The following is a 13,236-nucleotide window of genomic DNA, read 5'->3' as shown; positions in this document are numbered from 1 at the left end:
GAGAGCGGAATGAGGGGGGTGAATAAAGTGCAATTAAAAGCTCGGGTGCAGAGAAAGCAAAGTGTTTGGGGAAGAGAAGAGGGATGGAGGGAGAGAGAGGGAGAGGGAGGGACGAGCGAACTGTGGCCGTGTGTCAGTGGCTTGGTGACAGAGGCTGATTGAATCCGGCGCTGCGTCTGATTTACATATGTTTGCCATTGTTACCGGGGTTACGGAATATCGTGTAGCAGGCCTGGTGGGAGCTGCGACCGGCCGAGCCGAGGACACGCTCCGAATGACAAGTAGCCCCCGCCCGTGTCCCCCGTTCCTCTTTGGCTCTTTTGTCGGTTCTTCTGCTCTTTATTTCTTCTGCAATGAACGCGCGGACTAATAAATGATTCTGTAAAAAATGATCAGTGCTGGAAGCTGACCTCACTCACCGCGTGTATGAGCGTGTGTGTGTGTGTGTGTGTGTGTGTGAGGGAGAGAGAGAGAGAGAGGGAGAGAGAGAGAGACCACGAATCCCTCTCTCAGCGGTCGCCATCCAGAGCCTCGTCGCGGGCTGGCTGGAGCGGGCCTGCCGGCTGCTCGCTCGCCTGTTAAATTACATTCTCCCTGCGCAGCGCGGTCCCGGTCTGGTAGAGCTGCCGGATCTTAAAGGCAGACCCGGCCGGACCACCTTAAAGGAATAGCGATCGCAAGGCGGCTTTAAACCCGCTCGAGTCGTACACGAGTCCACGGCGCAAAATGACGATGGAAAAGGAAGTCATTATTTTACTGAGAGCCACTGCAAATTTTATGATTTTATGCTCACCCATAAACATCCTCTGTGTGAAACAAGCTCAAGCGTCATGATGCGTTTCCCAGTTGCACACACGTTCATATTTGACTTGTGGCATAAAAGTTCCTTGATATGATTTTGGATTTGAATTGGGACTGAATTGAATTCGGTTTGCTTTTTATATATAGATATTTGCATATTTATCATGCACACTATGTCTTAAAAAAAAAAAGGCCATAAAGGGAATGAAGGAACGTAGCTATACGTTTATTGACTGTGCATGATGCCGGGCCTAACGCTCGCTGGAGTGCGCCGCTCCCCCCGGCCTCTTCGCCGCCGGAACGCTCAATTAGAGAATAATTAACGCACGGCGGAGATGAATGCGGCAGAAATTGACGGCGGCTGAGAACGCGCCACTTCAGCAGTACGGGGGGGGCCAGGATGCGGGATCGGCGGGCGCTTAATGCCATTACGGCGTAATGTGCCAAACAGATGGAGTGTATTTCACGGGGGGGGGGGCGAAGAAAAAATGCCGGCGTTCGGGGGCCCGTGTCATTTAGTACAATTTAGTATGTTTTAGATGTAATCGTATTATTTGATGATTATACGACCAATCTGGCTGCTTTTTATGCTGCAGTTGGGGTGAAGATGAAGGGTGTTTGCTTTATCGGCGTTACCGCGCAGATGCACCATGGCGATGTGAGTGATGGTTCGAAATGATGTGCGGAGCTCCGCTGTGTCAGACACCCACACCGATAACCGCCGATATCTGTGCGTGCGGTTATGTGTGTGTACAGAGCGGGTGAAAGGAGGGATGAACTGGAGTTATAGACGCCGGGGGGACGTGGCTGGAGTTGTAAAATGCCGGGGGGACGTGGCTGGCGGGGGTTATAAATGGCCACGCCCGTGGCTGTCGTCCGATGGGAGGAGCAGGGCCGAAGAATCCAGACAGCCTAATGGCCCCTGAATAAAATAATATTCCGTGTGACAGGCCATCCGACAGCCCTAATTAATTAAAGTTATTAAAAACTGTTGTCACGGGACAAAATGAATTAGACAGGGTGGAATTATGAAGCTACTCAGGTAGGGCCGTGGTATTGAGAGGTTAGAGAGTGGAGATGGCGGCGCTGCTTCTCTATTTACCGCCGTGGCTGATGTGTTACTTTATAAAAGATCTCATTATCTAGAAGATGGTGGTGTCCTGGTTTCACAATCACTTCGCCAGTTCACCAAGAGTTCACGCACCGGCAACCAGTTTTGATCATCGTCTGTTATGGAATATCTTCTTTTAATCTTGTGTTCAAAGCCCCAAAAGCAGTACAAACCAGTCCTGGCCTGAAATTAGGTTTAAACTGAGCAGCAGGTCATGGTACAAACAGACAAATTCGAACCTGTAACAGGTGAGCTGGATCATGGTTGGATCGCAGAAGCTGCTCGGCTCTGCCTGCACTGCACAAACGAAGCCATCTTGTAGTACGGTACATTACAGTATATCTGGTTAATTCACGTATGAGCAACTGGTTTAAGTGGGTCTCTACATGTGCATATTTAAATATCGTTTATGCAACTCTAATGAGCTTCTCCAAGCTTCCTGACCAGCAGCTCATGTGAGATGGACCCAGAATGCTCTTCACTGGGCACTGTGTGCTCTTCTTCCTTTTTAACCGGGAACATTCAGGCCTTGTTCTCAGTTCTCCCAGGTAGTTCCTTCACTATCAAACGAAGTATCAAACAAATCAGTATCAAAAGAATTAGTATCAAACGAAGTATCAAATGAATCAGTATCAAATGAATCAATATCAAACGAATCAGTATCAAACAAAGCCATCTTGGAGTACAGTACATTACAGTATATCTGGTTAATTCACGTATGAGCAACTGGTTTGAACAGGTCTGTACATGTACATCTTTAAATATCGTTTATGCAACTCTAATGAGCTTCTTCTAGCTTCCTGACCAGCAGCTCATGCGAGATGGACCCAGAATGCTCATGCGAGATGGACCCAGAATGCTCTTCACTGAGCACCGTGTGCTCCTCTTCCTTTTTAACCGGGAACATTCAGGCCTTGTTCTCGGTTCTCCCAGGTAGTTCCTTCAGTAATGACTCACGATTCTGACTCACCAGCACTCAGGCCTTGAACGATCATGGCTTGAAGAACCCTGTCCAGAATTGGCAAGCAGAATGATGTTGCTTTGGGCCGACCAAGGCAAAAACTCACTCAAACCTTTCGCTAGACCTCCGGGGTATAATTGCCTTTGTTTGTGCGATGGGTGTGGTTTATTTGTTTCTGGGAACACCGATTGGCTTATTAATTTTTCATTTTTTTTTTTCCCATCTCCCCCTTCTCGGCTTACAAATGAGATTTGTTATTGGCTGAAAGTTGGGCTGAAGGCTGCGGCGCGGCGCCCTGGGTTTTCTCGTCAGTCGGCGGCGCACAGCCAGCCGGGGTGTTTAGGAGAGCAGAAGCGGGGAAATCCGTGTGATTTGTCTAATTAAATCGGATTCCGGCTAGACCGCCGTTACTTCTGTTTACTGACTAAGTGTCTGCGGTGTTTTGGGAAATCCTCGTGTCGGCCCGCGCCGCCCTTCCCCGCTATCTGATGTCTCCTGCACGCATCAATATTAACAAACTGAAGGCGGGAAAAAAAAAACATGTTCAGACGCTTTCAGCCGACCAAGTTGTTTATGCAGCGGTGCCAGATATCAAGTGTTTTGCCTGTAAAAATTTCATTTTTTTTTAAATAGAAGTGGAAAAAACACTCCACACGAGCCTCCTCTGATCTCGTTCGTCCTGTGGGTGTAAGGAGGTTTGTGAAATATGTGCTTTTTGTGTGTTTTCACATTTCGCGGTGCAGATGAACCGAATTCTTGGTGAACCACTTGAAGCTGACCGGAACGTGAGAAAATTTGGCGGCAGTGGGCGACCTAGTGAAGACTCGTGGCGGCTCCACGCTTTTATTCCCCCAATTCCGACACTTTGGCTCCATGCTTTACGCACAGATTTTTATCCGGAACCCCACCCTGGCCGCACGTTACGCCGGATTTCGGCCACTAGTCGTCCTCAGCGAGGTAAAGTGCCGTTTTTTTAGCGCGGCATGCATGTATGTGTGAGCGAGTGGACATCTGTTTCTGGTAATGGTATTCGAGCGAGCGTACGGGAGCGGGTTTGTTTGCTGCTACTAAAACCCTTGCATGAATAAGTGACTGGATGTGTGCTGTGTGCTGTGTGTGTGTGTGTGTGTGTGTGCGCCTGCGGTGCTGTAAAAGTGAGCGAGTGTGTGTTTGCACACATGTACATGCTCGTATTTGCTTAAGGCTCATTCCAGCTGTGATTTATTGACCTCTGCGGGCCCGTGGCTCAGCGTCCCCGTCTTCATTAGTTGTCTCTGGCAGAGTGGAACAATAAAGTTGGATGAGGAGGGGGACGTGGGGGTTTGTGCCACAGACTTTACATGTCCCCCCGGAACGTTCAGTCTGTCAGGCCGGGCCCCGGCTCCATAGGACACGCACACGCGTGCTGGGACCGTCCTGGGGTCCCGCCCGGCCGGGCCCTCGCCCATCGGCCTGCTGCTCACGCCCCCGCAGGGCCTGCCGTCCTCTCCGGTGGACAAACGGGGGTCTGAGCCTGAATGCGAAACGATGCAAACAAATGGGATTGTGCACGGGGAGACGTTGCCGAAACTGATAAACTAGTGGTGGCCTAGCGGTTAAGGAAGCGGCCCCGTAATCATAAAGTCGCCGGTTCGAATCCTGATCCGCCGAGGTGCCACTGAGCAAGTCACCGTCCCCACACACTGCTCCCCGGGCACCTGTCATGGCCGCCCACTGCTCACCAAGGGTGATGGGTTGAATGCAGAGGGCACGTTTCACTGTGTGCACCGTGTGCTGTGCTGCTGTGTATCACAAGTGACAATCACTTCACTTTACTTTAGTAGATGCGCTTTGCACCGTTATTGATCTGCTCTCTGCGGAACACTTCCACGCCCCCCGGGTCGCCGCAAATTGGATTGAGTCTCCACCCCGCCACCTCCCCCCGCCATCACCATCCGTTGGCCCCGCCCTGTGTAAATATGTATGTCGGAGGTGTTGTGTGTGTGTGTGTGTGTTTGTTTTCGTTTCTGGCCACACACCCTCTGCCGGCCCGTAGGCATTTAATTAGTTCACCGGGCACCGCTCTGGGGCAGTAAACACTCCCGCGCGTAGCGCCTCGCCCTTGTTAAACCCAGATTAATCCCGTCGCTGCAGACGTAATTTGTTACTCTTATTAATACTCCCAGCATCAGAGCGGCAGCGTGTGGGCGGAGCTCTTACTCAGACGTGAAACGTCCAGCCGGAGGCGTTTCCTCACGTTGTTGGATGTGTTGTCCATTAGCCGCTCTTCCTCCAGACCACGGGCGTGGAGAGTTGCCATCGATCCAGGGGTGCTGGGCTGATTAGGGGAACGTTTCGCTATTGACCCCACCCAGTTTCGGAGATTGGAGAAGACTCCTTGAGGAACTGGAACTGATTGATTCAGAGCGTACTTCCTCTCTGTTCGTGTTCTGGAATTTTTTTATCACTTATACAGACGCTAGTAACTCACATTTACAAACTACATTAAACTAGGGGCTCAATAAAATATGTTATTTTATCCAAATACTTGGATACTATTGATGAAACAACGAAACATGCAATTTTCTCACTTTCTGTTTCGTTATGTTTAATTTAATCTGGAATTACATCTGTTGAAGACCACAAGGGGGCGATGTAAAATCCAGCTGTACCAAGTTGCCTTCTTCACCTGGCTGCTCTTTGCATGTTCACATTCGAGCAACCTCTGCAACTGAGAGTTTGGGTCTGTCAATCTATTTATCTGGGTTCATTTCTGAAACTCACCCGAGCATATCAAGAATCATGGGATTTCTGGCGAGAGAAGAAACAAAAGAAGAAGTGAAGTCTTTTGACCCTGATTGTGGTTTTCCAGTGGATGTCACGTGTTCCGTAAATGCACGCGGTGCCTGAACAGGCCCGTTTACACGCGTACATTATCTGTAAATCATCTTCGTGTGTGAGCGAAGTCCCTCGTTTTATGCACTTTCGTCGCTTGTGGCCCTTTACTGGTACCATGCACACAAAAAAAGGAAAACCACAAGTTTCCAGACCATCGTTCCTCTTCGAGCTGCTCTACAACAATGGCTTGGTCGATGGACAGCTGCTGTGATGCGTCCCCGGGGAGTTGTTAGCCATCAGCGAAGTGCGCTGGAGGAGTTGCGTGGAGCGCGACCCGGGCTCCGCCCCCTCATTACGAGCGAGGCGAACGCTGCCTCGCGCGGCACTCGAGGGGTTAAGGCCTCCGTCTGATGGCCGCGTCGGCGCGCGGCTCCCATCTTGAGGGAAATAAACTCATTTGCTTTGACTGGGGATCTCGGCCCTGCCTCGGTGTGTGTGTGTGTGTGTGTGTGTGTGTGTGTGTGTGTGTGTGTGTGTGCGTGTGTGTGTGTTGGGAGGAGGTAGATAATACGATTTGAGCTCATCTGAGAAATCATTTACCAGCGCAATTTGCCGACAAGGATCTGGGGATGTTTTCGGCGTGGCACGGCCTCAGTCACGTTGATGGAGATCCAGCCTCCTCCCCGGCTGCGTTTGTAGCCCCAACACAACCGTGGGGAAGGTGCGGATAATGAATTAGAAGTGGATTGGCAGTCCAGTGTATTAAACATCCGTCTCGTATCCGAGTTTATGACAAAGAAAACTTTCTCCCCCCCGTCGCATCTTTACATCTGACACTGTGTCACTTTTTTATTTTAGTTGCAGCTTATATATCTGCTGTTTATTCTATTAATAATTATTCAGCATCCTTCCAAACAAGGTTCAGTCCACTATGCATCAACAGTGACCAGGCCTGGAACCACCTTAATTAACGTTTTTTTTTATATATTACATACATACTATTACATAATATGAGTATGTAGTATTTGTGAACCATAATGTCAACTCTTGACACTGGATCACACAGAAAGGACGTTAAAAATGCCACTTTATTCAGGACTTGTGCTGCGGTGACACACAAAGTGATGACTTGTCCATGTCGTGCGCAGTCTCCGCATTTTACCACTGGCGGGCGGTGTTGGGGACGGTACCTTGCTCAAGGCACCTGGACAGTGGGTGGATTCGAACCCGCGGCCACGAGTCGGTTTCCAACAATGCGACCGCCCCCCAAGGACCAGTGTTGCGCGCAGAGAGCCGCGGCGAAAATTACTCTCCAAAATGTTGTCCTTTAGACAACAGGTAAGAACCTTGATGGACTAAGCTTTAATGTCGTCTTCAGGACCCCATAAAATTTATTGTCCTCATAATTCCCTTCAGCAATGGAAGTATCGCCCAGGTCGGGTGCTTTTGGAACTGTGGCATTCGAGACACATGCAAGTTTAATGTTGGAAAAAGCGCTCCGGCTTGAAACCCCCCCCCCGTTATGATGGTTTTTGAATAAGTGGCCGCGGCGTGCCGGCTCGGGGGCGTTCCCGGGCGCGGTTCTGCATGGATCTCTCCCGCTATTTCACCGGGCCGGACGCAATAATAAAGCTTTATTCGCCTGTGAGTGCCAGCCGGTGGTTTATGGGCAGGGCCGGCGCGGCTAGGTGCTCCCCCTCGCCGGGGGTTTATCGGCGGTTTTTCAGATCGCCCGGACAGCCCTCTCCCCTACGGCTGCTGGAGGGGAGGGAGGCGCATCAATACTGTTCAATGTTTCAGTGAAATACAATGCCTACCTCGGGCTACGGATCTTTCTTCTCCTTCTTCTCCTTCTCCTCCTTCTTCTTCTTCTTCTTTTTCTTTTTTTTTAAATTCCCCCCTGGCGAGCGAGGGGCGGAGGTACGCGGACGAAATCGAGATGGACGGTGGGCCGCGATAGAGCGCGGGGCGTGACCTTGGCGGCGACGTGAGGGACATGCGGAGAGAGCTGGGCGGGCCCTGGCTCTCCTCGGGGCCCCCGAGGGCCCCATCTCTCTCAGAGCCAGGCCGTGTCGCGGGAAGCCATGGGCGAGTGCTTTTTCATTTGGGTAATGGTACATTCTCCTAATTGAGGGGACAGTCTCATTTGTTTGCCAACATGTCGATGGCCGAGGCTCCCTCATTGTTTCCACTACATTTGCATTAATGCAATTTCCCCCACTCCTATTAAACCCTTAAACTCTCCACCCCATTGGTGGTGCAGCGTGCTTCCTAATGCTGCTTAGTCAGTGAAAAAAGCTTAATAACACTCGAGGAAAAGTGAGAAACCTGCACTTTCCTCCTTTCTCGCCCTCTAACTGTGGGTGTGAGAGGAATTAGTCAATTTGGCTTTTTTTTTTTTCTTGCCTTCCAAACGACTATACTGTAGTAGCAGCGAAAAGTCAATTAACCAATCAGGGATTGGGGGTGTTTTTAGTCACTGTTTGCGGTACTTTTGGACACCGTGATGGCTCTGTTGCCAATTATATCCATTACTAAACCTCTTGAATATTCTTGAGGTTGCCAGATAACATTTGTCTGTTCAGATGACTATAGTAGCAGAGAAAAGTCAATTAACCAATCAGGGGTGGGAGGTGTTTTTAGTCGCTGTTTGCGGTACTTTTGGACACCATGATGGCTCTGTTGCCAGTTGTATTCATCACTAAATCCTCTTGAATATGCTGGAGGTTGCCAGATAAAATTTGTCTGATCAGATGCCCATAGTAGCAACGAATAGTCAATTAACCAATCAGGGGTGGGGGTGTATTTATTCTGTGTTTGCGGTACTTTTAGACATTGTGATGGCTCTGTTGCCAGTTATATCCATCACTAAATCCTCTTGAATATGCTGGAGGTTGCCAGATAAAATTTGTCTGATCAGATGCCCATAGTAGCAACGAATAGTCAATTAACCAATCAGGGGTGGGGGTGTATTTATTCTGTGTTTGCGGTACTTTTAGACATTGTGATGGCTCTGTTGCCAGCTATATCCATCACTAAATCCTCTTGAATATGCTGGAGGTTGCCAGATAAACTTTTTTTGTTCAGATACCTATAGTAGCAGAGAAAAGTCAATTAACCAATCAGGGATGGGGGTGTATTTATTCTATGTTTGAGGTACTTTTGGACACTGTGATGCCTCTGTTGCTAGTTGTATCCATCACTAAAACCTCTTGAGTATGCTGGAGGTTGCCAGATAAAATTTGTCTGATCAGATGCCTATAGATGCCCATGTGGGCATGTGACTGAGCGATATCATCTATGGGTTGTGGCTTTGTAAATAGAGGTCGTTTAGGTTCCACTCGTATTATTTGTCCAATCTGCTTCTGTAATGGAATACAATGGCGTGATATTTTTCCAATAATTCGCTCCTTTGCAGGAACTGCGGAGGTTGTTATGCTCACAGCACCTCACGGTGTAATTAAATTCTCATGTCCGCCTGATGCAACTCTTATCACTGCCACTTGTCCTCGTCCTCTTAATTTCCTAATTCATTAACACCGTTAACTTCAAATGAAGTTCAGGGCGGCGTGGCCGTCACTTCTGCTCACGCAGTCGACTCCGGTGGATTTATTTGAACCAGATTTCGGCTCGGTTTATGGACACTGAAGTCGCTCTCATCACTGCGCCGTGAAGAGATGTAAAGGTGCAGTAATGGTCTCGCATATTAATACCGGAGATCTGCCCGCATGGGACACTGAACAATGCCGGTCCCACCCACAGCACGAGCCAATGTGCAGGGCGTCGTTGCTCGGGACGAACTGGTTGGGTTGACTTTGGGATTTGTCCACACGTGAAGACGCGTGGTGGGATGACGTAGCTCCTCGCCTCCTTGGATCTTCTACAGAGGGCTGTGGCGTGGTGCGGGGAGATGGGGAAGCAGCTAAAGGTTCATTACCAGCTACAGAGATGGACCTGACACGGCGAGACCCAGATGTGCGGCGCGCGAGATGGCGCCAGATTAAGCCACGGAGGGGGGGAACATGAGAGAAATTGCTGCCTGTAATTTAAATCAAAGTTTGTAATCAAAAATTTATCAGTTAATTGATCTCTCACATGCCGCTTACCTGGAGAGCAATTTAGATCCGCGGCCTCGCGGCCCAGATGTGTCTGGTGTTGAGTGATGTCCCACCAAATACTGATTCCTGGCCTGTAATGAACCAGCAGCCCTCTGATCGTTGCCACAGCGTGATTTATGATAAAGAGTGAAGCCGGCGTGCTGTTTCGACAAAGTCGACTTCTGTCACTCAAGCGAAAATAAAGGCGATAAGCAAAAATGTTCTAAAGGTTCCAGCAACTAAATTCATACCTTCACAATAGCAGCAACGTGAGAGTCACAAAGAATTTTCAGATGTTCAGAACCAATAAACACATAGCGTATTTATACTGACATTAAAATAGAATAGAATAGTCTTTATTGTCAGAATGAAACACAGTTTGGTAGCTCTTCTGTTTAACTATACGAAAAACAGACAGCAAGCCTACATACAATACAGTAGTCAAAGCATAAATGCAATAAAAAAAATGTGCTGAAAATACAACCTTGTCACGATGGCTGGACATGGCGGGGGTTTAATACACAGCTGACAGGACAAGGGGACATCACCAGGCAATGACCCAACGGCGAACGGACACAAACAGGGCAGCTTTATACATTTAGACACAGGTGATAACAATCAGGGAACATAATAACTCCGGACCCGGAGTTACCCGGATCATGACCAACCTGTATCACAAATGCCGCCCCCCCCCCAAAAGTCTGATGAACATATTCTTTATTTGATTATTTAGTCATTTGCATAAAGATCAATATAGATCCTTATTTCTGCATTTGATGTTAAAACTTTTTTTTATTGCAGCCCAGGGAAGAAAGTGAGTTTCTGAGGTTGCGCAATTTCTCCTGCTACCTTGGAACAGCTCATCTGTACATCAGATTCTGACATTCACACTCGGTTGTCAACATTAAATATTCTCACAATTCCCAGAAAATATATTTTTTCAATCCCTGAGTTATGATCATCTCTGTGAAATGTTACCTTTTTTATTTTTCATGATGTTTTTCTTCCTCTCCTTCTCGGCGATATTGCTCTGTCCATCACTTCGTCTGTAGTTGTATAAGCCAACAAGCCAAACTCCAAACTTTCTCCTCCTCAGGGTAACCAGGAGGCCCCAGCTCCCCCAGAAGCCATGGCACAGCCCTACGCCCCGGCGCAGTACCCGCCTCCGCCCCCGCAGAACGGCATCCCCGGCGAGTACGCCCACCCGGCACAGGACTACAGCGGGCCCAGCACGGTGCCCGAGCACGCCGCCCTCACCATCTACACGGCCACACAGACGCACAGCGAGCCCCCGGGCCCCGACAGCAGCGGGCCCTCGCTCACGGGCACCAGCACCGTACCGGTGAGTACATCGGGTACACGCGCCATCTTCTCATTAGTGTAATCAATACGTCCGGGATTTACAGAATCACGTCCAATCCGGCGCGAACCAATCAGATAGTGTTGTGGGCGGGCCTTTGGACTGAGGGAGGAGCCCGAAACCAAACTCCGCCCACAAAGCTCACAACCTTGCAGGTGTGGAGCCACCAGGGATCACCGACGCCTTTTCCCGCCATATTCTGATTTTGGTTAGATAGCAGCACAGCTTCTCCATCAGTCCCGGGGCTTTCAATAAATCACGCAGTCTGACAGGAAGTCCTGCGTGCCAGCGCCGTACACGTCAGCCAAAACCATCAGCAAGTTTCACTTTCTCCTGAATGAGTAATATGCATCGAGTTTCTGCATCCTGACGAAAGGGGATCGGGGGTCTCGGAACCTGCGGGACGTCTCGGTGCCAGCTCCAGGGAGGGGGCGGCCGGGTTTACTGCCGGAGGTGATGGTGTAGACGAGTGCAGACGGGAGAAGAAGTGGGGAAATTTAATTTACGCTTCACAGCCCCCCACCCCGCTCGACCAGGAGCCGTCTGAGGAGCTCAGTGTCCACCCGAGACAAGCGAGGTAGAGAGAGACAAAGAAGAAAGCCTTGAACGGATTTTTTCCCATAATGCATTTCTCCACCTGTGTATCTAAAATGCATTTAATTATTTAAAGGGACTGTGAGGTTTTGTTAAATTAACAGTGTTTTGGTGTGTATATGTATTTGTGTGTGTGTGTGTCTGTGCGTTTTTTGGCCAGTTTCAGCGCGTCTGTGGGTTGTTATGTGTGCAAGTGAGAGTGTGTGAGTGTGTGTGTGTGTGTAGTGACCTGCTTTAATGACTGCCTGTGTCTGTTGTGCCCTTTGATTACTACGAAAAAGCAGAGTCCGCATCAGCATTTACACACTCTGCACTTGGCCTGTGTGTGTGTGTGTGTGTGTGTGTGTGTGTGTGTGAGGGGGGGGGGGGGGGGGTAATTCCCTTTGGGTCAGTAGATTTCTTTTTTATTTATATTTTTTGCAGTCGTTCTCCACAGGGCCTGACTTCTGAAGCCTTTGACGCCCCCCGAGTTCAGACAAGCTGACATGAAAGTGTGTGATGGCGAGCGAGCGCGCGAGAGAGAGAGAGCGCAGAACTTTTCTTTAAATCTGGAACCAGGACGAGGGGCAGCTGGAGATTTCGGTTTCGTCGGTGTGTACCCGCTCCCGTCTCCTTTTTAATTTGTGTAGTTCTGGGGGCCTGACGGGGAGAAACTCTGGGCTCAGTTAAAAAACTCGGCGCAGTAATCCTCGCTCAGCAGATAGCGGCGAGTGGAACCCTGACAGCCCCCTTCGCCGGGAGGCGAGGAGCGCCTGGAGATAATGTGCCACTCGACTGCAGTGTGCTCTTAAACTGTCAGTCCCGGCCGGCCCCCGGGGGACCGAGTCCTCGCCGGTCCTCACACTTGACCGGGGGCATCATTAGTCCGTCCCGGCGCCGAGGCACTTCGCCCACCCGCCGTTTTCTAAACGGCCCAAGTCAAATCTCAAAACTCCCTGCGCCGCCTCGCCCCACCTGGGGACGGTGACAGTGTATTTATAGCCTGGGGGGGTTGGCGGGTACGGTTTTTCCCGGTTCCCTGGGAAGAATGCAGGCTTAAGCAGTGTGTAACAGCTGTCTTCGCCCGAGCGGAAAGATTCCGAACAGAACGGGACAAGGGGGGGGCAGAACCAGGGCTTTTAGCACTTTTTTTTCAATATTTTATCTATTTATGACCGTTTTGTGTGTCACTTTGTCCGATCTTAAGATATTTTCCACACCTTCACGTGAAATTAATGTCATTTTATAATCTTTTATTTTCTCATGCCTTACAGTGTAATGCATTCACCAGAAAAATGTGTGTATAAGGGCAGTGGTGGTCGCCGGTTCGAATCCCGAACCGTCGAGGTGCCACTGAGGTCCCCTCACACGCTCCCCAGGTGCCTGTCATGGCTGCCCACTGCTCACCAAGGGTGATGGTTAAATGCAGAGGACACGTTTCGTTGTCACCGTGTGCTGCGCTGCAGTGTTTCACAATGACAATCACTTCACTTTCTTTCTGAAACAGTGATATTTA

At 49.6% G+C, this 13,236-nt stretch overlaps 1 protein-coding gene across 4 annotated transcripts in view; it reads left to right on the top strand.

The window, feature by feature from the left end:
• The window catches only part of rbfox3a (RNA binding fox-1 homolog 3a), a 380,882-nt gene that overhangs the window by 327,885 nt on the left and 39,761 nt on the right, over positions 1 to 13,236 (top strand). For all 4 annotated transcript variants that reach the window (XM_028966599.1, XM_028966598.1, XM_028966600.1 and 1 more), the window contains exon 6: positions 10,884 to 11,129. In XM_028966599.1, coding sequence (XP_028822432.1) covers positions 10,884 to 11,129 — 246 coding nt within the window. The remainder of the gene's footprint in view (positions 1 to 10,883; positions 11,130 to 13,236) is intronic.

Source organism: Denticeps clupeoides, chromosome 2 (genome assembly GCF_900700375.1).
Source record: "Denticeps clupeoides chromosome 2, fDenClu1.1, whole genome shotgun sequence".
In the NCBI taxonomy this organism is placed as follows: Eukaryota; Metazoa; Chordata; class Actinopteri; order Clupeiformes; family Denticipitidae; genus Denticeps; species Denticeps clupeoides.
This window is presented reverse-complemented; position numbering and strand designations above follow the sequence as displayed.